Source organism: Apteryx rowi, unplaced genomic scaffold (assembly GCF_003343035.1).
Source record: "Apteryx rowi isolate R43461 unplaced genomic scaffold, aptRow1 scaffold_278, whole genome shotgun sequence".
In the NCBI taxonomy this organism is placed as follows: domain Eukaryota; kingdom Metazoa; phylum Chordata; class Aves; order Apterygiformes; family Apterygidae; genus Apteryx; species Apteryx rowi.
Window position 1 is genome coordinate 1,159,902 of NW_020449174.1, and position 25,423 is coordinate 1,185,324.

A 25,423-nucleotide genomic window follows, 5' to 3' on the forward strand; every position below is an offset into this window, starting at 1 on the left:
GGGGGGACACGGTGGGTCTGGGGGGAGAGAGGCCTGTGTGAGTCAAGGTAGGGCCGGGGTGATGGGTTTTGGGGGGACGGGGAGGGTCTGGGTGCAGAGATGGCTGTGTGAGTCAGGGTAGGGCAGGGGTGAAGGGTTTTGCAGGGTTAGCTGGAGAGGGGGCTGTGTGGGGTCAAGGTGGGACTGGGGTGAAGGATTTGGGGGAACAGGGTGTGGGGGGGTGAGTGAGGGCTGTATGGGATTTGGAAGAGGGCTGTTTGGAGCCAGCGTTGGGTTGGGGTGAAACATTTTGCGGGGAGGATGTGGGGGAAACACTGCAGCTGGTGCATGGAGGAGAGGCGGGAGCAGGGACTGGGGGACAGGAAGGTTTTGGGGGGGGGCAGCAGCTTTGCAGGGGGGTGAGGTGTGTGCAGGGCTGAGGGTGGCAGGGGAGGCTGGAGAAGGAGGGAAGATGTGGGGTGGAGGAGGCCGAGCTGCTCAAGAGAACCTGGGGTTTGTACCATCATACACTTGGTGGTCACCAGGGTGGGTGCTGGTGGGGGGAGGCTGCCATCAGCAGGGCCTGGTGGGGAGCCACAGGTGCATCCTGGTGCTATCAGTGGTAGGTCCTACCTGTGCAGCTGTGTGAGGGAGGTGTCTAGGATTTGTTTGTCTGAGGGGCAATTGCAGCCTGTGGTGGAGCATAGCGTGGGTACTGGGTGGCAAGGCTGGGCGTGTGCTTTGTGGCAGTTTGGAGTATTCTTTTCTGAATGAATAGGGACATGGTACTGAGCTCAGCACAAAGCTTTCTCCTCAAAACTGGGAGCCTGGTAAAAACCATAAAAGTCTGAATAAAATCCTCCAGAGTGAATGCATGCAGTTATGCAAAAACAAGGAGAATCAAATCTAATGTTAAACAACAAATTTGATGGTGCAGGAGCTGGAAAGGAAAATCTCCTGATTCCAGCTTGTTACACAGAGCACTGCACACAAGGTTCATTAAGTCTCTCCCCTCCTCCACCTTTTAAAAGGCCGGGAAATGGCTATTGCTGGGGGCAGGACACCAGACCTTTTGGCCTGATGGTGTGATGAGGCATGGCAATCGATGTCCAAGCCCAGCTAGGTGTGCTGATAATAGCTATTGTTGTAAGAAATCCAAATGGGGGGTTAGTCTTGGGTGCTGGTACTATTTACCAAAAGCTCCTGTGAATGACTGCAGATGCCCAGAAGCGGGCATAAAGTAAAATTCTTCTAATGTGTTTTTTTCTGAGATTTTGATTGTTCTTAACTTGTTATTACTGTTCAGCCCTGAGAATCGAGATTAGGCTTGACATGTTGGAGTCTAAAATGTGCAGTGCATTTCATAGGGCTGGATTCAGGGCAAAATGACAGGCCCTAAAACTAGTGCAGAGTAAAGGCAGCGCTAAAGCTGTCCTTGGGGAGTGTCACCTCACCACCTTCCCCTCTGGGAGCAGAGCTAGCAGGGCTGATGGGCATACCTCATCCAATTACCCTGCAGGCTTATGCATTTCAACTTTTCTTTCTTTTTTCCCTGCATTGTTTATGCGTGCTGTGTCTGAATCTCCTGCAGTAGATGCTGAAGACAGAGGAGCTTTTTTTTTTTTTTTTTTTTTAAGACGATTAAATTATATTCATGCCAAGAAATCACTTTGTGTTGGCTGGCTCAGCAAAAGGCATGGTTTACGGTTGTGCCCTGCTGTGCCTGTGTTGAGCTTTGATCACTTTTACAGAGAGAGGTGGGATAAAGACTAAAGGCTTTTGAGAAGTGCCAGTGGTTCTCTTTTACAGACGCTGAGGACAAGCGTAAGTGCTAATGTGGGAAGGGTAGTTAGAAGATCATGTTTTTGTGTTCGTCTTCATACAAATAAGTTGACTTGCAGATACAACTTGTAAGAATGCACCTCTTCGTTCTTGTGCATATGATATAAAGGTGAATRTCAATTTGTGCTTGACTTTATAGGGTAGTTTGTTCAAAGAAAAAGAATGGCCTGAAAAAGAACTTTGATTACCTTGGCATTTCAGATGGCAGCGGTGGTTTTTGTGTTTGTGCGTGTGCGTACGCAGCTTCAGATCTGCATAGCCAGTCTGTGGCTGTACACCCTCTCCACCGTGAAATCACAAACGGGGAAGCCAAGCCAAGGCTACTGCTGTATTTGCCACCAGTTAAAGTGAGCTCTTCTGAACATCCACTGATTGACTTCTTCGTCTCACTGATGAAGAGTTTTGTTTGTAGGCAGTATGTGAAAGTTCAAGCTGTAGGCTTAAGTTTTGAAGTCTTAAAGACCTAGTTGTCCAGTCGGATTTGTATGGGAGGAAATATTTGACTGTGAAAAGCCTCTGTGATTTCAGTTGGGCTTTGGTTGTGCCTGTGCACATTTGTGAGAACACATCTGAATTAGAGAATCTGTTTAATAGCATAGCAAACTGCCAAGTGTTTAGATACTGGTTATGAAACTAGTGATGAGGAGGGATAAATGAATAGAAGTTGTTGAAAATGAGTTAGTTTTCTGGCCCAAGTAAATGAAATTACAGGTGCAAAGAAAAAAATACTATTGTGCGTGTTTAATAGATGATACTCTTGCCTCTCAGAAATGTATGCTGCATTTGTGTGCATACAGTATGTTCATGACCTGATTTGTTAGTCTGTATAATTAGCTGGCGTTGTCAAAGCATTCATGCATCTCTGGTTTTGGATGTCACTGATAAATTTCCTATGCAAGCTGATTCTTGTCCAAATATTTTATTCATAATGTTCTCCATAAGCTGTCTGACATAATCCTGTCTTTCAAAATCTGTAATTTGAAATTGTAATTTTTGTCAGTACTATTTTCCCTACAGTTGCACTTGATGACATATAGTGTGGACATAAAATTGTCTTATGTCCTGTGCAGTGGGATGTTCACCTTGAATTTTATCTTTCCTATACTTGTGACATGAACAGCCAAGGCATGAGGAACAAGTCTGAACCTATAGGGGGCTTCATCAACTGTTTTATGTTTGGGAGTACTTGGGTTCTTGCATGTTAACAAACTGCATTCCTGTCAGTTAAAATCAGAAAATAAATAGCATGGTTGTGGAGCTAGCTGAGTACTTGCTATACAGAATGTAGTAGTACACTTGAGAAATACTGGTTTTAGTTGTTTCAACTGAATTAATTCAGTCAAATTCAACGCACTTAAAACCAGAACTGTACAGAGACCAGTCTTTCTTCAGCACCTTGGGAATCTGTTACAACTTCTGAATGTATCCTGTCCTGGTTTGCATATGTTAGTGAAATCCTGCATCAGTTTGTCACCTGCTCTGTAAAACCTACTTTGACTTTACATTACAGCTGCTGCTTTCTGCATTCAGTATTTGTGCTTTCAGCATGCGCATAAATAACAAAATTGCAGATGGTATGAATGACAGCTTAGCATGGGTGGTTCTTTCATGTTTTTGGGAAAAAGAATATTCGTTTATCTGGTGAGCTCTGTCCTGTCATTGGAGTACGAGTTGTAGCTTGCTCAGATCTGTGTCCTGGTGTATTGAGGAGCTAAAATAATGCTGGGTTTTTTGATCAGCTAAATTGTGGTACCTCTTCAACTTTTTCAAAAAGAGAAAGAGAAGATGAGAATGTGAAATGCTTTGGAGTCTGACAAGATACTGTTGATGGTCGTTGTTGTTGTACCCCTTGCAASAGACCTGGATGTTGTTGTGTGTGTAATGTTACTTGGCAGTTATCAGTTGGTCTGATTACTGACTGTCTCAATATCGAATCTATACGCTGATTGAGCTTCACAACTACTGGACTGTGTTAGTGATCTCTTACAACCAAAATGGTGCTTCTGCGCTGGGTAGCATACAGACAGGAAGTGCCATTGCCTGTCCTACCAAGACTAGTCTGCTGGTCAGTTATTTTAGACTAAGCATTGAATGCTGTCCTGTTAAAATCTCTGCTTTGTTAGAGCAGGAATGAAGTATGCCAGGACTTACTTTGTTTCTTTTGCACCTTGAGTGTTTCGGAGCCGTTATCTCGAATTAGTAGGGTGACATGTATGGGCTCATAGAAGATGGTTGCGCTGGCTCTGGAGAGCTTTTTGGTTTTGAGGCAAATGTTTATTCCTCATTTCTGAAGACAAGAACTAGGACATGTCTGTAACCAGTGTTGTCCCCAGTCTGTGAGAGAAATGGAGTTGAATCATTGATAGACCCTTCTGTCATAAAACTTCTCTTTTGCTCTTTAAAATATTGTTGGCTACTTTAATGTGTCACTGTTGTGTATGATAAGAAATGCTGATGGCAATTTATTGCTGAATTAGGTGAAGCATGTTACTTCCTTTTCTAAGGAATAGAGGTTAAATGTGTTTTTTGGAAGCTGAATGTGTTGTTAGACGTCTTGTGAGCCTGCAAACGTGCAGTGACAAATAGCACAGTAAGCAACACAGTCATTTCCTTGTACTGTCTTGAACCTAGTAAAGTGTATAGATTGGTTCAAGTGGGAGGAACTGCTGTTAATCTGTTTTATCATACTTGCTCATCTTATCACTGTCTTTAGCAAATAAAGCAATGTTTAGTATAAGAAAACATAATGTATTGGCTGATGAAACCAATTTTTATGTCTTACATGAAAGGATGAAATTACGAATCAGTTCTTGCAAATGTGATCTGGGCAGCAGATAACGCAGACGGCTTGAGTACATTGCTGTGGATGGTATTTGAAGAGTAGATGGGGTAATCGTGAAACACTTAGAAGGTATAAGGGATGTAATAGAAGAATGGTAGAGTACATGTAATAAGATATGGAGGAGGAAGGCAAACTTTGAGCTAAAACTGAACACTTCTCTGAGCAGCATACTGATGTCATTCAGCGTGTTTCTAAAATTGATATAGAGGAATGCCACTGTAGGTCACCTTCATTGTAAACAGTAGATGAGGGCAAGTACAAATTCAGTAGAAGAGAAGTATGAGCAGGTTTTCTTTTGCTGTTAGCTTCAGACGTGATGTGATTTCAATAGAAAAACTTTATTTGGCCCTCAAAGAAAGGAAAGACGTGTAGCTCTTCACAACTGTGCTGAGGGATCTGCACTGGAGGGGAAAAACTGGTATCTGGTACAGTGATACCTGGGGGCTTATCAAGTCTGGCACTCCCTAGCACTGTCCCCAGTCTGAGGCAGGAAGTACGAGGTGTCCGAGCTGAAGGCCTTTGCCAGAATGAGCAACTGGGTGGTGTACCAATGCCTGCAGCAAACGGGCTGGCTCTAGCTTTTCGATGGGTAGGGCTGGGCGTGAGCAAAATGGGAAAGTAATGAATAAAAAGGATGGGACAGGTAGACAGGCTGAGGAAAGGGAATTGAGAGTGCGTTAGCCCACCAGCATGGTGGTAGGTGAGTCTGCCTTAAGGGGCCACAGTTTCTGTTGGTTTGTATTCTGTCAAGCAGTGCTCTCGGTCATAAACTGCCTTACTGCTCTCTGCTTTTCTTAATGAATATATTGTTAAATGAATGCATTCATTTAGGTGTCTCATTGTTCCTGAAAGCTGCTTCCTTGCTTCTACTAACATATACCTAACATGACTACAAGGCTGTAACTGCAAATTTTTAAAAAAGTTCTTGTAGCATTTCTCACATTCTCTATACTTTCTGCCTGTGACAGCGCTCCATATATAGTGTCACTGCTTCCCTACTCTAGTTATCATGTTTTTATTTGTGGAAATCTAATGGAGCAGTGATGAAAAGAAAAATGCTTTAAATCTGGAGTTGAATCAGGGCAAGCTACAAAATCTTGGGGGGAGAGATTCAGCTGCAGGCCTAGGAAATCTGTTTAAGATCTTTTCCTTCAATAAGTAGATGGCAAATTCTTTCCTCAGAAGTGAGGGGGGAAATGGGGTTTTGGTTATTTTCTTACTATTCAGTTTGGAAAACAAAAACCAGTGAAGTGAATTTTAGTGTTCTTGACTGGAATCTCCTTCCTAGTTTTAAAATGCTTGTGAGTTATTTGTTGGTTTTGCTAAAAATGCAAAAATGTCTCCGTAAAAGGCTGGTTTGTGAGAGAACAAAGCATGAGCCAGGCAAACTCGGATGACTTTAGATGGTAGTTTAAAACCTGGATTGCTTGTGTTTGTTGCCATCTCATCTAATGAACGATATTTGCTGCTGCTTCTCAATTTCCTTCCACTTTGCTGGGTCCCTGTGGAGGGCCCGGTGGCTCGCTGAGGGGCGGCTGTTCCCAGTGCTGGGAACATTCCTTTCGGCAGTGTCATGATGCTGCAAGTGCACACGTAGAGAAACAAGCAAAAGGCAACTGTTTTTGTAATACAGCAGCAACAAAAACAGCCAACTTTGCTCCAGAGACTGCAGTTCCTAGACATGTAGCTTTGTTTAAATGCTTACCTTAGCTTGTTTTTGTCTGCTTGGTAAATAAACAATCATTTAATAATAAAATCACAGCTGTTTTGGTTCTTCTGTTAGCTATTTGAATATCTTTAAAAGTCACTTGTGAAAAGTTATATAGAGGCTATGAGTGTTTGGCTGAACTTGCTTCTGCTTTGAGGAAATTTTTCTAATTGGTGTTGAAGTTAGTTAGGTTACTGACATGTCGTGGACTTGTTCTGTAGCTGGATAGTTTCAAGAGATAACAGCCAAGCCGTTTCCTATTACAGATGACTGAGAGAAATGGCTACTCTGGCTTGTGTGCTTGCTTCACATGGCTTCCTCATAAGAATTATGTTTTATTAAGTTTTTAACCCCTCCCCATGTAATAAACAATTTTTGTTGAAGAAATGATTTTGCTACCCGCAGCACACTTCAGCTGTGTCTGAGGACGTATTTAGGACTTATTTGTGCTGCATAGTGAAACTAGTTTTTGTCTGGGGACAAATATGTTGACTCAGTTTGCTGATACGGTTCATTGTACAATTTTCACAGGCTCTAAGGAAGCAGTAATTGAGGCATCAAAATCAATTGGATAAGTCAGTCGTGTGACCATCCGTCTCCTTATCTAGACTGCCTAATACTTGTCTCCTCAAAATGGAGGGAAAGATTTGCCAGTTTTAGTTCCATGTATTCTTGCAGAGGCTTTTCTAGAGAAGAAATTCTCTTAATTGGCAGCCAGATTTTTCTGTTTGAGCTTTAATACATCCTGTGCCTTTCCCTTCATTGAACTTGAGTCTTTCTCAATCAGCTCTTATTAGAGGCAGTACTGTTAAGTCAGATATAATTGGAGATGTCACTTACTCCTCCAAGGTTGCTTTTTTGCATATACCCTCAAAGGCAAAGTAGAATGCTAGAGCTCTTTTTCAGAATAAATTACCTGTTTTTCCACCAGCGAGTGTCTAGTGGAGTAGGTATTTAAGTATGCAGTGTAGGGAGCCAGTAGCTTCCTCATAAAGGTTTCATGAGATTTTATGGAAGTGATACACTGCAAAAGGACTTTAGGTTGTTCTTTCACCTTTTCCTATCTGCTTCCCTTAAGCTTGGTCTTCTTTGCAATTGCACTGTCTGATACCTTCAATATCCTTTCACCTGATAGTGGCATTAATTTAGACCTCATTCATGTATTTCAGTATTAACCTGTCAAATAACATACATTTTACTAAAGAGTTTTAGGGAACTATATGTACATTTTGTACTGGCCTTCCTCTGAAGTTTGATATAAATGGCAAAAGTCAGAACCTGTTAGCCAGCAAGACAGCAGTAAGACTACAAACTAAGAACCAGCAGTTGGTGTAAACTTAACCTGAAACTGGCTGTGCAAATGCAGAGTTTCAGTGCTTCTTATAGCTGAAAGTGAACCACTGATTTCTCAAATTGCTATTTTTCCATTATCTCTCCCTATCTTTGTCCCATTCTACATAATAGAAAATTTTGGCTATGGTAGATGCTGAAGAGGACTCCTTTATGCTCCCCTATCACATAAGCCTATAATCATGAGCTTTTGATATGTAAGCATTGCATCTCTGTATATCAAAGAACTATATTAAGTTCAGTTTGCATCTTGATGTCTTTGTGTGCAGTTATAACAATGGTATTGCTTATGAGGTCTGAAAGGGATTATTCTATTTTCTGCTGGTGCCTTAACTGCATTATGCAAAAGTAAGTGCATAAAAATGCAATTGTTGAATCAATGATTGAGTAAATTCATTTTATATGGCAGAACTTTGGCTTGATAGGCTCAAATTCTTAACTTTGAGAATATGTGATCTCACTGCTAAAAAATAAGCAGAGAACTTGTGAATGGGAAAGAAGAAAAATGAGATACTTAGTCATATGCCAACCAGAAAGCTGGTTTATGGGCATCTAATAAATCTTTAGACTAATTACCGGGGGGGGAAAGCTGTGTATGTGCTGTTATGAAAAAAATGCACAGAAGAAAAATTACTGTGAAGGGTCTATTTTTGTTAAGATGCGTGTAAATGAAGTTAAAAGCAAAACTTGATTTGTAGCTGGGGACAAAATTCTTTCTGCTTAAATTTTTGCACAAACTTGACTTAGAATATCTGTTTCGCTACAGTTTTTCTCATTCTTGCACAGAAAATTTTCTTTGCATTCATTCTTCGTCAGCGGTCATCGTTATCCTTAAAAGCTGGTGTTCTTCTTAGTCCTTGTCTGTATTCAAGGATAAAGAAAAGGAGGTTCTTCTAGCACTGTTTTCTTCATAAGACTTTGCCTGGGGACACTCACTGGCATGATTTGATACCTGTGGCAAGGGAACTTTTTATATGAACATTTTTGTCCTGAATATACRTGTCACTGTGGGAAACTTTTGTAGCCAATATCAGGACAGCTCAGCAGGTTAAGTGCTGCTTATGGACATGTTTAGAGTCTGAACTGGGGTGCGAAGTGCAGGGTACAGATTAAGCTGCATCCTTGGCATTGACAGGGAAGTTGAACATGGAGTCTGTCAGAATTGTGCTTAATATATTTGTGCGTGCGGTGGGGATTTTGTCAGTTCGTATGCACRTCCGGCCATAGTCAATTCTTCTATGGTGGCTGGGCTCCCTGTCTGGACTTGAGCAACAGCAAATGCAATTTCTTGTGTATTAATATTTCAGTGTATTGTTTTCATAAGCATCACTGAATTGTGTGACTGATGGCTTGCAATCTTCTTATTTTCTAAATGGTGCATTCTTCATTAATTGTAGGTGGTGCGTTTGTGTCAGAACCCGAAGCTGGCATTGAAGAACAGCCCACCCTATATCCTAGATCTGCTGCCTGATACGTACCAGCATCTACGAACCATCCTGTCACGCTACGAGGGGAAGATGGAAACCCTAGGAGAAAATGAATATTTCCGAGTGTTCATGGAGAACTTGATGAAGAAAACAAAGCAGACCATCAGCCTTTTCAAGGAAGGGAAAGAGAGGATGTATGAAGAGAACTCTCAGCCTAGGTAATGGGGAGAAAATGTTCTCAAATTTTTGTGCTATAAGTTTGCTTTGGTGCGCAAGGTCTTGAAAAAATGGCTGGGTTGGGCCATATGGTGTCTACACACAAAACTGGAGACTATCAAGAGAATTAAGACTGAGTGTAGAGTTTGCAGTAAAATATACTTGGCTATGTCAAAGTCAAAGAGCAGAGTAAGTGTTCAGAGCCTGTATAGCCTTGGTTGTTGTGTAGTTCATTTATGTTATGTTAGAATAAGTAGTAAAGTCTGTGAAAAGGTTCTGCAGTTCTCTCTGTTTTGAGATAGAAAATGCCTTGCCTAAGAGAGAATGATAAGGTTCAGAGTAACCTTTCTGGCAGTTTTGGGGAACAGTAGAATATTTCAAGTATGTAGCAAAACAGTTATCCAAACTAAAACTTAACTGAAATTGATCTTTAAGCTTTATGGAACTTCCTTTTTCTGGAAACTGGAACTGTCCAGTATTTGGGGGAGGGGAGGGGGAAGTAATGTAACCTTAGTTTGTGGAAATAAAACATTGTACTAAACCCCCTCAACTTTCATATGTTAGAGTAAAATTTGAAATTGAAGGTAGATCAGGGTGCCATCTTCCTTGTGAACTCTTCTTTATTTGTGTGCAGAAGACACAGCTGAGGTGAATAACACTTACTAAAAAGGATAGGAGAAGGAGACTGCACACAGTTTTGAACATGACCTTCTCTTGATCAAAATAGCATGAATTTGATAAGTGCTATACTGTGCCTGGAAAGGCTTCTCCTTTCCTCCCTTGGGCTTTAAGGTAAGGACTGCTCTGGTGACTTGAGAGGAGAAAGCTGTGAGAAAGGTTGATCTTACATCTTTGTCTACCTGTTGGTGGCAGGGTGTAATAGAGTTGTACAAGTACACGTTTAATTTTAAACTCAATTCAGAATTTTGAAGTAGGTACTACTTCACTTCTGGAGTAAAAAATTAGTGGGGAAAAAAAGTGAAAACTACCCACTTGCTGAACCTAATTGCTCTAGGGAGAATATGTGGTTAACGCCCTGGCAACTACTTGCTTGAATTACTTTAAAATAAAAATGAGAAGTGGTGGTGCATGTTTCTCGTATAAATGCTTTTTCTGAGAATGTTGTACAACGGTGTGTCCCTGTAGCATTTTCTATAAAGTTGAACTCCAAGATTATGATAGTGGCTCTAGAAGGTATTGCTGTACCGTTTTACCTTTTGCCTCCAGTGTTCAAGAATGGAATAAGAAATTGAACTATCTTTTTGGGTGGTTTAGCATCACTTCTTCATAAGATAAGACTTGCTTTTAGGGTTTGTACAGCCGTGGTTTGGGAGTCTAAATATGGCATCTTCACATGGTACTCTTGCTTCTCTTAAAAGCTTAGTTTTCTCTATGAAACCTTCAGGAATTGGGTTCAGTGTAATGTGTGAACTCGGATTGGATGTAATTTATTTTTTAGGGAAAAACATGGTTACTGCAGGCACAATTGGCTCTTTTTAGGGTTTTTTTTCAGGTAAGAAGGTTATGGGAGAAGCTGATAGCTGGAATTCTCRTGAAGTGTTATAGAAAACAATGAATGTAACAAGTATGGGGAGAAGAGAACTTCTTAGCCTGATACATTGTGGGGATGAGGCAATATTTAATGGAAAATTGCATTTTTAACCTTTACTTGGTTCAGAGTGAGCTACAATATGAAAAGTACTTATTTTTACTGTGAATAAATGGATTTAACTAACTAAAAGTGAACTCTGGGTCTTCTGCTGAAGCTGATCACTTCATTGGATAGTCTTTCGAGGTATTGATAGCATGGATTATCATTTAAGACTGATATTAACAGTGCAGCAGGTTGCTTTTAAAATAATTTAGTAGCATTTTGTTGCAAATGGTTTTGTTTGGCTCCCATGAAATATAAGTGATACCGTTACCTGGAAAATTTACTGATGCCTTCAGAGGTAGGCTTAAAGGGGCTCTTTAAACCTCAAACCCTTTAGAATTTATCTGTGATCATTTTTTCTAGTTAAATGTGCCTGTACTGTGATCTGTCCATCGTAAGTATGGGATGTCCCATGAGTAAATGATAAGTACCCATGTCAATCATAAGTCCAACATCTTGTCTCCTGTCCCTTCTTATTTCAGAGAGAAGCAAAGAGCAATAACTTTGGAGAGGTAATCATCTTGAAAAAATCCTTATTCAGCTTGCAGTCAAACTAACTGACAAAAATTAAAAAAAAATCCAAATTGCTTGATATGGGCTTCAGAAATAGGCTTCCAGCAGAGGTTTGTTTTCTTGTAGAGTTGATGGGGCTCTCTGGAAACTTGCTGTTTGTACCGTTTATGAGTAAACAACTTACCAGAGGTGCAAAGATGGTGAGTCTTGTAAGCATAAAAGCAGAAACACATCCCACCTAGTCTCATAGCATCTTCCTTTGCTTTTCGCTCATCTCAGCCCAGGAAGTAGCAGTTCTGTGAGGATATAAAGGGTAAATTTCAGACACCCTTTGCCTGGTGCTGGTGATGAGCATGGTAACGTTCTCAGTTACTCTCTCACTCTTCATGGAGTAAGAAGTTATAGTCTGTGCATGTGATTCATATGCCAACTCAAGAGATGAACTCTGTATAAAGAATGGCATTTCTGCTTCAACTAGGGATTTTGTTAAATATTGCACTTGCAGCAGCGGCCTCCTTGTTTGTGTGGTTGTGGAGGCTTTTGGAACCTGATCGCTTTCATGGCTATTCGCTTGTTTCTTCTGAAGCTTAATTAAATGAGATGTTGGTTTAAATGCACCTTTGGATTTAAAATATATATAATAATTTACAGTGAACTTAAAAGACTTTCTCACCTTGTTAGAAGTTGATGAAAAATATTAATTTTTTCTTTTTTGAGAATTAATGAGTTCAAATGCCCAAAGCAAGGGAGAAACTTTCTGAAAGTTTGTCAGCAGTCTGTAGAGCAAACAGATATAACTTGAATCTGGTTTTCACTGGAAGTTTCCTCATGGCAGTGTATGTGTGTATATATATGCACTGTTTTGCTCTTGATCTTATATAAGCTTGCTGCTAATGCTAGTCTGCAGTGTTTTGAAAACATGACTTTAAAATTCTAATTTGATATACTAAATCATTTTTTTCATTTTCTTGACTTTTTCTGACTTTTTTTCCTGTTGTCCTTGAAGCTTCTTTATTCCTGTCCTCTGGATTTAGTATTCACTTTGCTTCCTGTTGTGTATGCCCTTATTTCCCTCCCCCAAACATCTCTTCATGTAGAGCAAATGCGCTATTTTGATATTTGCATAACTAGCGTGAGAGCTGTGCAGGTGTTTGCTAATAGCAAACAGATCAGTAATTAGAAATGACTGAAGTCTCTCTTAGATTGTAGGATCAGATTTGTCTTGATTGTTTGAGCATCAGCCTTTTTTTTTTTAATTTCTAAATCACTTTTTATATACTCCCTCTAAAGCTTTTCAGAAATTCTCCAGTGCATTCCTCCAAGGTGGACAAAAGCAGGATTGGAGCAAAGTTACAGACCCCCATGTCTTGTGGCTGCTTGTGTTGCTTTAAAAGTTTGTAATAGCTGCAAGGTGTGTGTTGTCTGGTGTTGAGTGTTTTGGTACAGTGTGTAGTGTACGTGTTTACAGTAGGAGTGTGCGGGAGTATACTATGGATGCTACTTGGTATTTGTTGTGTGGTAGACTGAGTTTATAATCCAGTAGTAGGAAATAAGATTGTATTTGCATACTGAAGGTTTACAGGTGTATTTGTGAAGAGCAAAACACCAACCACTATTCTCCAGTGTCCTGGCTACAGCAGAGGGGCAGGGGGCTAAGAACAAGTTTAGCAGAGACTTGTGCAAACGCTCATTGTGCTTATGAATGTGGGTGAGTGCTTGTTCCTTGAAATTTTTTTGACCGGTTGCAATCATAGRGCTATTAAAAGGGAATACATCTCTCCTGCGTTACATGTTAACAGCCAGCGTGCCGAAAGCATCTTCCTGTTGTGGCTAACACCACAGCTAGTGAGACTTCCAACGCTGTGAACGCTCAATGGCTTCCTTTCTTTTCTTAGGACTATAACGGCTGTTTTGTCTTTGTAACAGTGTGGTTTTGATGTATAGTGGTTCAGCTGAAATTGCTGCTGGCTTGCATAAACTCTCATGCTGCGATTTTTGTATATAACTTATTTGGTTATTTTATTAGAGCTTTAGAGATACCATTTAAATTCTGCTTTAGCTCACTTGCATATCTATTTAAAGGTTAATGCTGTTGTGGGTGCTTTTCAAGCTGTGTGCACTTAACTAATAAGTATGTGTAGCAACTTCTTTAGTTGCTGCTTAGAGACTGTTTGAGCAAGTACATGTTTTTTAACTTGGTGACTTTTTAGTAGATTTTTCTTTTTTTTTTTAATGGAGATGCTGTATTGCTGCTTTGAGTATTGACAGTTTGGGGGCTTATTTTGGTTGTTCTTACTAATAGGTAGCCTGACCTCTGAAAACAAATTAACTTGAGTGTTCAGTAAGCTAAAAGGGTAGCAACTGCAGGCATTGATATTGGAATTAACTAGTATTCAAGACTTAATCATTCTGATTATTCCTTTTGTTACATGATTATGGTAAGCTAAACATAAATCACTGGATTATCTTTGGCTCTGAGGATAAGAACACTTCAGAAACTGTTGGTTCCTACTTTCTATAGATCCACAGCGCTTCCTAATGTGAAAGGCATTTAGGGCTTGTCACTTTAAAAATAAAAGTAACACCCAAAGGCAAAGTTTGTAGCCTATAAAGTTGAAACAGTGCAATAAAAGAAATTCTGTAGAGTATTTTTAGCAGGTTTATACCCAAAAGGGAAAGGTACACCTGTTCAGCGCTGAATAGCTCACTGGACTACCTATAATGGTAAATATTTCACTCCTCTGAGCGTGTGTATTTTGAGGATTCCTTGTTTTTTTGGGGTTTTTTTGCTTGTTTGTTTTAAAAAAAAAAATTGTAATGAACTGGTTAAATATCTTTCCTGCAACAGTGCAATGGTTCCATTGGTGGTGCTATTAATTACAACACAACTGTTCTGAACATGCTGAACTCACCTAACTGTTGATTACAGTTTAATTTGGAGGCTCAGTGGTTATGCTGGAATATTTTTGTTTCTGTCACAGAAAGTATTTACTTCTCCAGAACTCCTTCTTGCACAGAGGAGCTACCATTCATAAACTGACACTGCTACATAAATTACTCATTGCAGCTGCTTTTCTACAGTTGTATAAATAGATTTCTTTTACTTTACGCTGCAGGTCAGAAAAATAACTTCCTGATCAGCAGACAGGCATAGGAGTTGTCTGTTACTTGGGAACAAATTTGGGTGAAGAGTCAGTTTTTCACCAATGAATCGAATGTATTGAGCATGTTAAAACAGTCTACTATGAGTGAAAATTCAGCCTTATTACCTAAGTAAAATTGAACCATCGGAAACAGTTCTGTATGAGAATGCTGTTAATGTAAGCTGGAGGGTGGGTGAAAGGCTGAGGAGAAGTAATTACTCAGGATGTAGACTGGGTGTTTAGGAAACAGCACAAGTTATTTTACTATTTCAGCTTGCATACTTGGGAAAACAAACTCTGAATTAACTGGTCTGTAGAGAAAAAGGTTATGCAGGGAATATCATAAACCCTTTCCTGACAACATAAAATTGCAAATAAGATTTGGGAAGCTGGTCTATATTTAAATGTTGTCGTTCTGACAGTGATCTTAAGGGATGCTGGCTCAGCAGGATTTCGTACTTCACTGCAGCTCCAATGTAAAGACTTATTAATTTGCACAGGAAAAGGCTTCCAGTATTTTATGTCTACTGGAAATGACCGTGCATATTCTCTAAAGGGGAAGGAAATGAATGAAGAATGACTTGAGGAAAAAAATTGGAATTTAAAGAGAAAGTTTAAAAGCACTTGTTTTAAGTCATGAACCAGAAAAGCCCTCAGAGAGATTGGCTCTAAAATGTCATACTTTGAAATGCTGCCCCACCACCACCCAACACACACTCCTGTCCAGTGGAAAAGAGATGGTATAAAATGCAAAACTCAAATGGTGCATGTTTTAAGCAAGTCCTTCTTTTGTCACTTCCTTCTAATACAGCTAAGACTTTTTCACAAAAAACAGTAGTGAGAAGTCTACATCTGCATTTAAATTAGAACATCGTAAAGAAAAGAACAGGCTCCAAAGCTGCCCACAAGAAAGGTTTCCTTGCCAGTCTCCAACATATGAACACTAACTAACTGCTTGTTACCCAAGGAGAAATTCATTATCATTTAAATGTTGTTGGAGAGAGGACTGAGAATTTTCTCTTTAATTTGGCTTTAAATTGGTAGTTCAGGTGGTAGTTATGGAACTCAAGTAAAACTAACATAATTGGCCTGAACTTGCGTTTATTTTAGTTTTCTTTTTGTCAAGAATGGGGCCACTGTCTTAAAAAGCAGTTTAGGGTCAAATGTAAGCTTTTGGATTATTGCACAGTAAGGAAGTAGGATTTTAATTCATTTTAGCTTGTTTCCCCTCAGAATTTGTAATACTGTGAAGTTCTGTAGAAGTCTTATCCCAGGGACTTGATTTTGCAGATGGAACTGCAAGCACATAGTCTAGTTGATTGTAATTTTCTTTTGAAATGTGGATTGATTTCTTGATGCTGGCAAAAATGTGGTTGTGCTTTTTGGCAACTGTCTTGTTTCTTGTGTGCTTGGCCTGTATATTAAGGGCCAAGATGCCATGCTTTGGGTTGCTGTTGATTTGAGGAAGTTGGAAGAAGTCATGGCCTTTTCAGCTGGAAAACAGATGGTGTTACGGTGTGTGAAGTTCTTCAGGATTGCAGCATGGTGTTGAAAAACTAAGCTTGCTAGAAGGTGCTGAACAAAATCAGAGCAGCTGCTTGGCAACATTTTGAAGCAACACCTTCTGTGGTGTTAGCTGTGTGAGCTGGCTTGCTTAGCCCTGTTCCCGTTGCTGTGGCAGGCGGGTGGGATTGCACTTGTAGTTGTGTGCCACCCGCAGCTGGCTCAGGTCATGGGACTCGCTGACCACTACCCACCCCTAGAAATGTCTGCAGAGTTACATTAGAGAGGCTGGACGTGGTGGTGGCGCGTGGGAAAAGTACAGGTCTGGTTCCGAATTATGCAGCAGGACAGCTATAGGCGGGGCAAGTACTGCCATTCTCTGCAATTGTAGTCTTTGAAGATTTAAAAGTAGACATAAACAAGAGTTTTCACAGGAATATATATATATTTTTTTGTAAAATACCTTTTTTTCAGCATGTCGACAGGATTTGAGTTGGGAGTGAAACAGCAGAGCTTAAAGTGTGGCCAAAAAAAATAAGGCTCCCTATTTCACACTTCTTCAGCCCCCTCCGAACTCTCTTGGATATCACCACCCTACTGAGGGTTTCCTTAAAGGGAGGTGCAAAAGTCTTACCTGATTTGAAAACAGGGGTTTTGCTTTCTGTTTTTCCCTTTAAATGTAGGTAATCCTTTATAACAAGTAGCCCCTAAAATACAAGTTTTGACTTTACTGCTGAGAGTATAAATGGTCAAATATAGATATAATAAATAGTGTTGATCTGAGCAGCAAGTTTTGCTATGTAGTCCCAAGAACCTGGTAAAAGCATTAATCTGTTACGTAGGTGAGAGGTTATCCTTTTTCTTGCAGATGCTTTGAGGATATGTTGAGCTTTTTAAGGACTATGTTCAGATCCTTAAAAGGTGGGTAGGTCGGTGCTTCTGGTCAGCAAACTGAACTGTGTAGGAAACAAGTTGTTCTCTTTCTGCTTCAGATCTGTCACAACCATGTGCATAACTACATGTATGCCATGGTTTTCTGGTCATTTTTTTCATTTGGTGTATTTTATGTGATGCTTTAAACTGGTTGGTGTGCTCTACTCCAGAACTCGTCATATTTTGGTGTATGTGTAGTTAGCTGGAAAGCGATAGGATTCCAAAATCAGAAAGGAAACGTGTATGGTTTGTGTAATAAGATTATCTGAAGTTGTGATAAAGGAATTGGCCTGTCTAGTTTCCTGCATCTTTAAAGCTACATTTGGTCCCACTTTAAAAAAATTGTTAGAATGGAAAGAAATAGCGCGTACAGAGAGAATGCCTTTCATTAGTGAACTATTGCATTTTGGCAGTGGCCATAATAGTTAATTGTAAAAGAAAAGCTTCACAGCAGTGGCAACTGTTGTACACAGATTTGCTGCAGAGATTAACCAGGCGGAGGGTAGCATGCTGCGGATGCAGTCATGTCTGATCTGGCTTCACACAGGCCAGCTCAGGTGCAGCGTCTTGTGAAGGCGGCAGTTCAGCGCTTGGACCTGAGCTAGAGCAGTGTGTTTTGTGCTTGAGCTAACATCCCTATCAGGCATGTGAACGAGTGTAGCATCCACCGATGCAAACTGACCTCTCCACGGAGGAGGCAACAGTGCTACCCTTTATCCAGGTTATACAAGCCTACTGTTGAGAACTGAGCGTTTAAAGGAAATGGGATTAGACTGAGAATGGACAAACTGTCTAGTCCTGTGGTTTGTGTGTTCCTATTCCCACGTTATTGTTTTAGTAAGTGAAGTCTTGAAACTGCAGAAGTAATCAGTTGTTTTTATAGCTCTATGAAGAATGAAACAGTGAAGCCTATAGTTCTTTAAATGGAAAGCTATCTTTTGAGCTGAAGCTTGTATTATCAAGAGGTAATAAACACGTTAAGTGTTGTCTTCCTTTTTTCCAAAGGGTACCTAAAGACCTAGACCACAAAATCAATGTAGTAGTAGCTGATTATGCAAAATTCTATACATGGGCAGTTAACTTGCTGGTTCTAAAACGTCTAGTTTACTGTTAGGCTGCTATTTTACTCAACCTGTGGAAGTACCGTAAATTTTACAGATCAGTGGCCCAGCATTACTTTGTAAGGTGACTTCTGTTGAGCCACTAATAGTTAAATGGAATTTCATTCACTTCCTGTGTTGCAAGTTTTGTTGAAAGTAGTTCCGTTGTTTCTATTTTTAAAACTGATTATTGTGTGTAGAGGGCTCAAGTTGCTGGAGAGTTATAAAAGTCTGCTCAGGGTCACTTCAAGCATTTCTGCATATGTGCATGGGCTAGAGTTTTGTGCTAACATGAAGAGCATGTTAAAATCTTCTGGCTGATGTGGTAGCAGGATATAAGATACAGTTGTTCTCTCTGGAACCAGGTGCAGCCACTTATCTGTTTGAATTGAGTAACTGTTAATGTCTGGTGCCTAGTCAGAAACATGTGAAAAGCATGTGTTCTGTGACAGCCTCACACCTTTGTGGTTACTGAAAGGTGCATTTGGCATGCTTCTCGACTTGTTTAAAAAGTTAGTTTTTTTTTTTTTTTGAACCCTTAAATCTTCAAAATATAAAATTGTAAGGTGTAAAGTGGTTACAGAAGAAATAATCTTAGAGTAGCTTTTATCTGGCAGACATTAAGAGACATTAAAGCCTTAATGTCTATCAGTTACTGCTCAAATGGAGGCCCGAGATGTGGTGTTTGGGCTTTGGTTTTCCTCTCTGTTGCCCTTCTCTTGTGAAAGTGACTCAGGTCATGAAACGTTTCTGTGCTTCTGCTCTTAGGCTTCCTTACAAAATGAGGATGCTGCCCTACAGGAGGGTTCGCACAGCCCAGCTGAAGCACCATTAATATTAGGATTCTCAGTTCTAAAATTGCTGTAGAATATTTGTGGTTAAACAGACTTAACAGAACTGAATACAAGGTAAATACCATTTTGGCATCAGAAAATGTAAGTTAAAACTGTCTCATGTTTAAAAGAATATTCAAGTACTAAAGGAAGTTTTATCTGTCAGTACGGTTATTGAGGTGTGATTCACAGAAAAGCAAGCACTAACTGCTCAACTAGAGAAATAATTCTGGTGTTCTTGCATCATAAACTGTCTCCTTACATGGGGGGGTCACTGGCAACACGAGGCTGCAGAACTGCAGAAGCTGTTTTGGAGTGAGAGTTGTTTAAAAATATAAGTTTCCAGTAGCAGTAGTGAATAGTACAGTGACTAGAATGTGTTTTACCTCTGTTTAACTGAGTGACCTTTTCATTTCCAAGCCACCAACTTGTGATTCTTTGACCATGTAACCTGTGGAATTTGTGGAGAGAGGAAGTGGTGGGTCTGAGTTGTCCTGGGTGGCTGTGTGAGTCCTGTGGGGAAGAGAAGGATTTGAAACTGCATCATCTTTTTCAGGAGACTCTTGACTTTCAGTCAATGGCTTCAGTGTTAAACAAACCATCAGGCACTCTCACATCCTCTGTCGTGCTTTTTCTTAATTTTCCATTGGGCTAGATAAGCAGACTTTTAAAAAGTGCTCTGTAGTCATTCCTCCAGTGTATTGAGAGTGCACTTTTTTGTGAGCTGCCTTTCTGGGTCATGTCCTTTTAACAGTCAAGTTAATGCATAGAGCCTTCTCTTGAGCTTTGAGTAGGATGGTTTTACAGTAGCTTGGCTCCTCTGCTCTGAATTTTTTACCCTCTTGAATCTATATTGGTGACTTACGATTTTAGCTAGTTTGGCAGTGATTTTATGAAACAGAGAACTTTCAAGAAAGTGTGTTGTAATGAAGTCAGTTGAGTCATGCTTAGCTCGAATTTTGTTGTAGGGCCAAGGTGGAGGTGTGGCTGTGTTTTTTAAATCTTAGCTTGCCTTGAAGAAGCTCTCTGTCAAAAGCAGCCGCTTTGAGATGATGAACCTCACTTACAAAGACCCGATGTGCACAAATGCAGTCAAAGTCAATGGGAATGCAAATACCAAAATTCTCTTGATAATTGGATCATAAACAAGAATTATGTATGGTAATTTTGGAGAAGTGAAGCACTTTGGAGTTGGCTGTCTTGTGGTACACCTCTTCATTTCTTCTGGATAGTAGTGTTTGTAGCATGCTTTTAATAAAATGAGCTTTGCAGGCTTGACGATATGTTCATGTCAAATTATGGCCTGTAAGCACAATATCTGAGACTATAAATCATCCAATGGAGCGATCTCCTTGCTGTGTGTCAAGCACAAAATTATACTGTGTCAGTCGGTTAGCTGTGAAGTAGTTGAGAAACATGGGGACAAAACGAAAACCTTATAGCTGGCACTGGCAAAAATCTATCTTCTCTTATTGCCRTGAGGTAAACAGGGCATCTTAGTCATGACCTGCATTAGGTGCCGTATGACTTTGTAACTGGAATTAATTTAACTAATCRCATGAACATAGCTGAGAGAGGCGATGCTACGATTAAAATYGTCCTCTGCCATTGACGGCTTTGCAAGACCGAGCCTTCGCAGTGGAAGAGYGCTTTTGTCCAGCGAGCAGGAAACRGGAAAAGAAAAATCTGCAGTAGGACCTGGGGGAGGGAGCAGCACCAGCAAACCCAGCTGGGGCCAGGCCCGTGGACTGGGGYGAATGGAAGCGCTCGGTCGACCTTTCGACTTCCGCTGAGATGCGCGGAGCAAAAACAGTCGCAAAGCAGGAAGGAAGTAGCGCAACCGCAGCGGCAGGGGCACGGAGGAGGGGAGGACAGAGGAAGGTGCCTGCACCGCTGCCGGCAGCGGGACGTGCCTGGCCCGGCCTGGAGCAGCCAGCTGATTAATTAGCACTGGGGAACTGGGGAAAGGATTTTGTTTCACGATGGTGTGGGGTTTTTTTTCTGTCTGGTTTTGTTTTTTCCTACCCCAAAACCGTTGCTTGAGACCTGCCTCTCTCAAGCCCTGAAGGTAGCAGAATTGGAAAGGCTGGTGTAATTGCAGCCGAGCAGGCTCGGGGGATATTTCAGAGCTATTGAAGAAGCTGTTAACCTGTCTGTAAACACGGCATATATGGGAGGAATAATGCATCCACGCTACAGCTGCAGACGCTTAGTTAATAAAATATTTGGTTATTGTGTAGAGCAGAAAAATTTGGGCTTTCTAAGGGCTCACTTTTAAGTATGTGGTTGTTTGACTGTCTAACAATGAGCTACGTATTTTGCAGGTATGTGTGAATGAATGCTCTCCGGAACATGAAATGGTGCTTAAAAACTGTCACTGTTGCCCTTCGTGTCTGAAYGTAACCACTGCCCAGAAACATTGTGTAGTTTTTTTCCCTTTGAAGCTGACACAGGTGTCGCAGCTGGGCTCCCTTGCAACAGGGAGGAGAGCTCCCTGATGTGGCTTGTGGGCCCTGGGTAACCTTTTCAAAAGTGCTTATATGACAGATGTTTAAATACCACTGAGAGTCAATAGGATTTAGGTGCCTAAGACAGAGATTCCCCAGCTGTACTTGACATAGCTCTGGTACGTGATCCACAGCAACTCCTGGTAACTGTTTGTAGGGGACCATCCTAGTCCATGAGAAATATTGAGGTTGCTGGAGGTCTGTGGCCAGAAATGTTTGGGAATCTCTGGTCTAAGTCACTTAAGTGTTCTTTGAAAATATTACCCTTTTTCTAGGATAACTCTTCTGTTTAGTTGAAGGAATGGAGATGAGGACCTTTGCTGATGTTACTRAAAATAAAAGGCAACCATAATAACTAAGCTTTGATATGCCAATAAAAATGTTTGCTGTAGCTGCAAGTGTGTGTTTGGTCTGTATGCGTTTACAAATGTGGTGTAACTTGGCCTGTTAAAATAAAGGAGTGCACTCTTAAAGAACATGTTCTTTTAGCACAGGATTGGTGGCTAGTTGTTGTGTGTCAAAAGCTAGTTACTCGCACATAAGAGCAGTAAATTTCAGAACACTTCATGTTTGCTTTTTAGTGTTCTTCCTGCTTTTATTGATGTAAATTACACCTGAATGTCTGTACAAAGTGGCTGTAACTTTAAATGGAAAATCGAAAATCTTCAGGTATTAGTAACTTTTTGAAACACCGAGTCCTTCCATATGCATGGGTGTGAGTGTAAAATCTTTTTTTTTTTTTTTTTTTTTTTTAAATCCACCTTATTCAAATGACACGCTCAGCTGAGTGCAAGGACTCACTGGAACTCGGCTAAGGGAGAAGGCTCTTAACAGAAAGTGATAAGCAGCTGACCACAGGAATAGGCCTGGTCTTTTTGCAGTATTAGCTGTTGCTTTAAAACATGCACTTGTTCAGTTAGCTTCTAGGTTGAGGTTCAGAAAAGCATTAGCATACTTGTCTGACCATACAGCTGTACGTGAAAAATGCCCCAAAAGACTTCGCTTCCTTCCATCAACTCTTGCATACATTAGCTTCAAGCATGTCTTGAATTTGTGAACAAATATGACACTGCTTGTTCAAGTGTTACAGTGCTAGCAAGTCAGTGCTAGCTTGTGCCATACCCTTGAGCAGTTTTAGGATTGCTAACCTTGTGGAAGCAGCTTTGCATGAGTGAGGTAGGGGTGAGACGCCATTTACCTTCTCTGCACACTCGGTTGCACACTAACCTTTCAAGGAAAGTGTCTCTGTTTGTCAATGTTGAGAATCAAATTTTTACAAATTAGTCCCAGTTATTGTAACAAAACAACTAGCAATGGTAGCTGAATCCTCCATTTTCATAAACTGAGTAAATGCCAACTTCCATGTCTCATTATTGCCCCTGGAATTGTGAATGAATTAAACAACTCAAAATAGCATGGTTTTTGCTTTTCGTCCTACACTGCTATAAACTGTTGTCTCTCCTCTCACTTTTTGAAGTGCAAACTTTCAGCAGAGGGCTGGAGAAACAAGCTGCACAGCAGGAGTCTCTGACTTGCARTGTTCTTCTAGTGTTTGTCACCTAGAGGCATTGCAGGGACAGAGTGGGAACCCAGCTTGTGACCTCCTACGCAGAGGAGCTGGGGTGTGAGTTACAGATATGTCATCTTCTCGGCAGCTTTAGCCAGTGCCCATGCCTCTTAACCTGAGTCTTTCTACCATAACGGGAAAGCTGTTTGTCTCCTACTGGCAAAAGGAATAAGCAACTCTGAATTACTTAACATTACACGCGGGAGGGAAAGTGCACAGGCAGGTACTACTGATAAGGTAGCAGCCTACTTATGTACTGGGGCAGCTTCTTTGCATATCCATATATCAAGGTCCTAAACTACTGTTCTTTATAAATGTGATTGTCATCCAATGGAAAGCTGTTACCTTGGTGTTCAGATACAGGTCACTTACTTCAGCTTTTTTTCTACACCACCACTTTCAAAAACATTGGGTTTTTTTTCCAGTGAACRTCAGTGGAACAGAGCACAAGCAACCTTAAGTCGCATCGTACCTTTGGTTTCCTTTTGAACTGTGTAAGACTTCACCAGCAGCTGTAGGCATCATCCCTTACCTTTGCACGCAGGATCCTGTACTTTAGACACAACAAATAAACTTTCGCTTCTAGAAAGGTTTAGGAATTACAGTACCACTCCAAAGGTTTAATGTGACTGAGTATACAACATGAATGGAAATTGTGCAACATTAATAAGGCAAGGTGAACTTGCTAATAGCCCCTCTCAGCYGAGGCTTATTACCTAATGGTGAAGATCAGCGAACAACAAAGGAAATGGTTGAGAATCAAACACCCCAAATCATATAGGTGTTTTAAAATGCACACAGTTGGAATGCTAAATGAATGCTGAGCAGAGTTACTGAGCGGAGCAGTCCCAAAAAGAGCACCTTAGTGGTTTTACTTCAGTTCATCTTGAGCACCTGTTGGGATCAGACATGTATGAAATGACAAAACCCAGAATCCCTTCCTGTAAAGCTGGCAGGTTCAGTAAACACTTTGAGCTGTTTCCATTGCTGAGACACAAACTGGAATGTATTTGAGTAAGTAAGGATGTGAGAGGAAAACTACTGTCAAATAAGGTTTATGGTTYTGATTCTTGCATACATTTGTAGAATGTGAAAAGGCTTTTTGAGTCTACCTGGACTATACTGTAGCATGGAGAAAGGYTTAATGAAGAGCTGAGTGAATGATAGAATATTGTGTCACGCCAAGTAAGTTGCTTCCAGCTGAGTTTAGGCTCTGTGAAAGACTGACATGTAGCTAGAAGACTCAAGGCCAAATGTCTGGGGGAGTTTTTGCAGCAAGACTGAAGGTGGTTGCCTGGCTCTGGTGGTAGGTGATCTGTTGCATGATGAGGCAGGTGAATAAGATTAGCAGTTCAGTTAGGAGCAACACCTATGGAGCAAGAGGTACTTGAAAAATGCCTGATGAAAAGATGAATAAGTTGGAACCAATCCAACTGTGAATACTGAGAAATGGTGAAGGAATAAAGCTGGGGGGGACTTAGTCTGCTGCCAAAGGTTGCTGTCTTCCGGGAGATGGCATCCTACAATAGTAGCATACTTAGTGAGAGAACTTGGAGAACAAGAGGTTAAGAAATTACTCCATGTCTAGGGTTGCTCCTAGTCCCTCTCCAAGTGATTCAATATTCAAGGTTAGTTTAATTTGCAAAAGAACTTGATGGGTTGCTCAGCACCATATCTGAGGCTGTGCAATGCCTTGGTGCTCACTGCAGCCTCCTGACGAGATGCAGTCTGTTGGGCATGACTGTAGAAGTAGTTGTCCTGTCTCACATGATGCTAGTTCCTYCCTTTACCTTCAAACATGTGACATGGGGGATAAAATAAGCCCCTGGCCYAGAAATATCCCTGTGTCTTGGCTCCAACTCTGTTTTCCTAGTACCTGGGGAATGTTATGGAGTGGAGGAGGAGAAGAGGGTCATTCTTCATTTGGATAAAGGAATGAGAGGAAGAAGAGCCACTAGTGAATAAATCATTTCTCCATGTATGAGTAGAGGGACATCTTTCTAGTGTATATTAGTGCCATTGCTTTGACTCTGAGATAGGAAGAGCATTATTTTGGTATTGCTGTACTGCTACAGGCACTGATGCTTTGAGCTCTTTTACTACATAGCACAGTTACAAAATAGAGCTTATCTCCTTAATCTGGTTGTTTAGGCCACAAGCTGGGATGGGGCAGTCCTGAGCTGCAGTCTGTACTGCTAGAATTTGGTTTTAACCCAGTGCTGGTTTCATGTGAACTGTACAGCCCGAAGCACCCCAAAATCTGGCGTATCCTCTCTGCTAGCTGGTAGTCCTACTGTCTTCTGGCC

General features: G+C 40.8%; 1 protein-coding gene across 1 annotated transcript in view; it reads left to right on the forward strand.

The window, feature by feature from the left end:
* Positions 1-1,765: 1,765 nt before the first annotated feature.
* Positions 1,766-25,423, forward strand: part of LOC112967496 (E3 ubiquitin-protein ligase CBL) — a gene marked incomplete at its 3' end in the record, with an annotated part of 29,026 nt that continues 5,368 nt past the window's right edge. The window contains exons 1-2 of the mRNA XM_026068690.1: positions 1,766-1,803; positions 9,119-9,366. Of these exons, the coding sequence (XP_025924475.1) occupies positions 9,239-9,366 (128 nt within the window). The remainder of the gene's footprint in view (positions 1,804-9,118; positions 9,367-25,423) is intronic.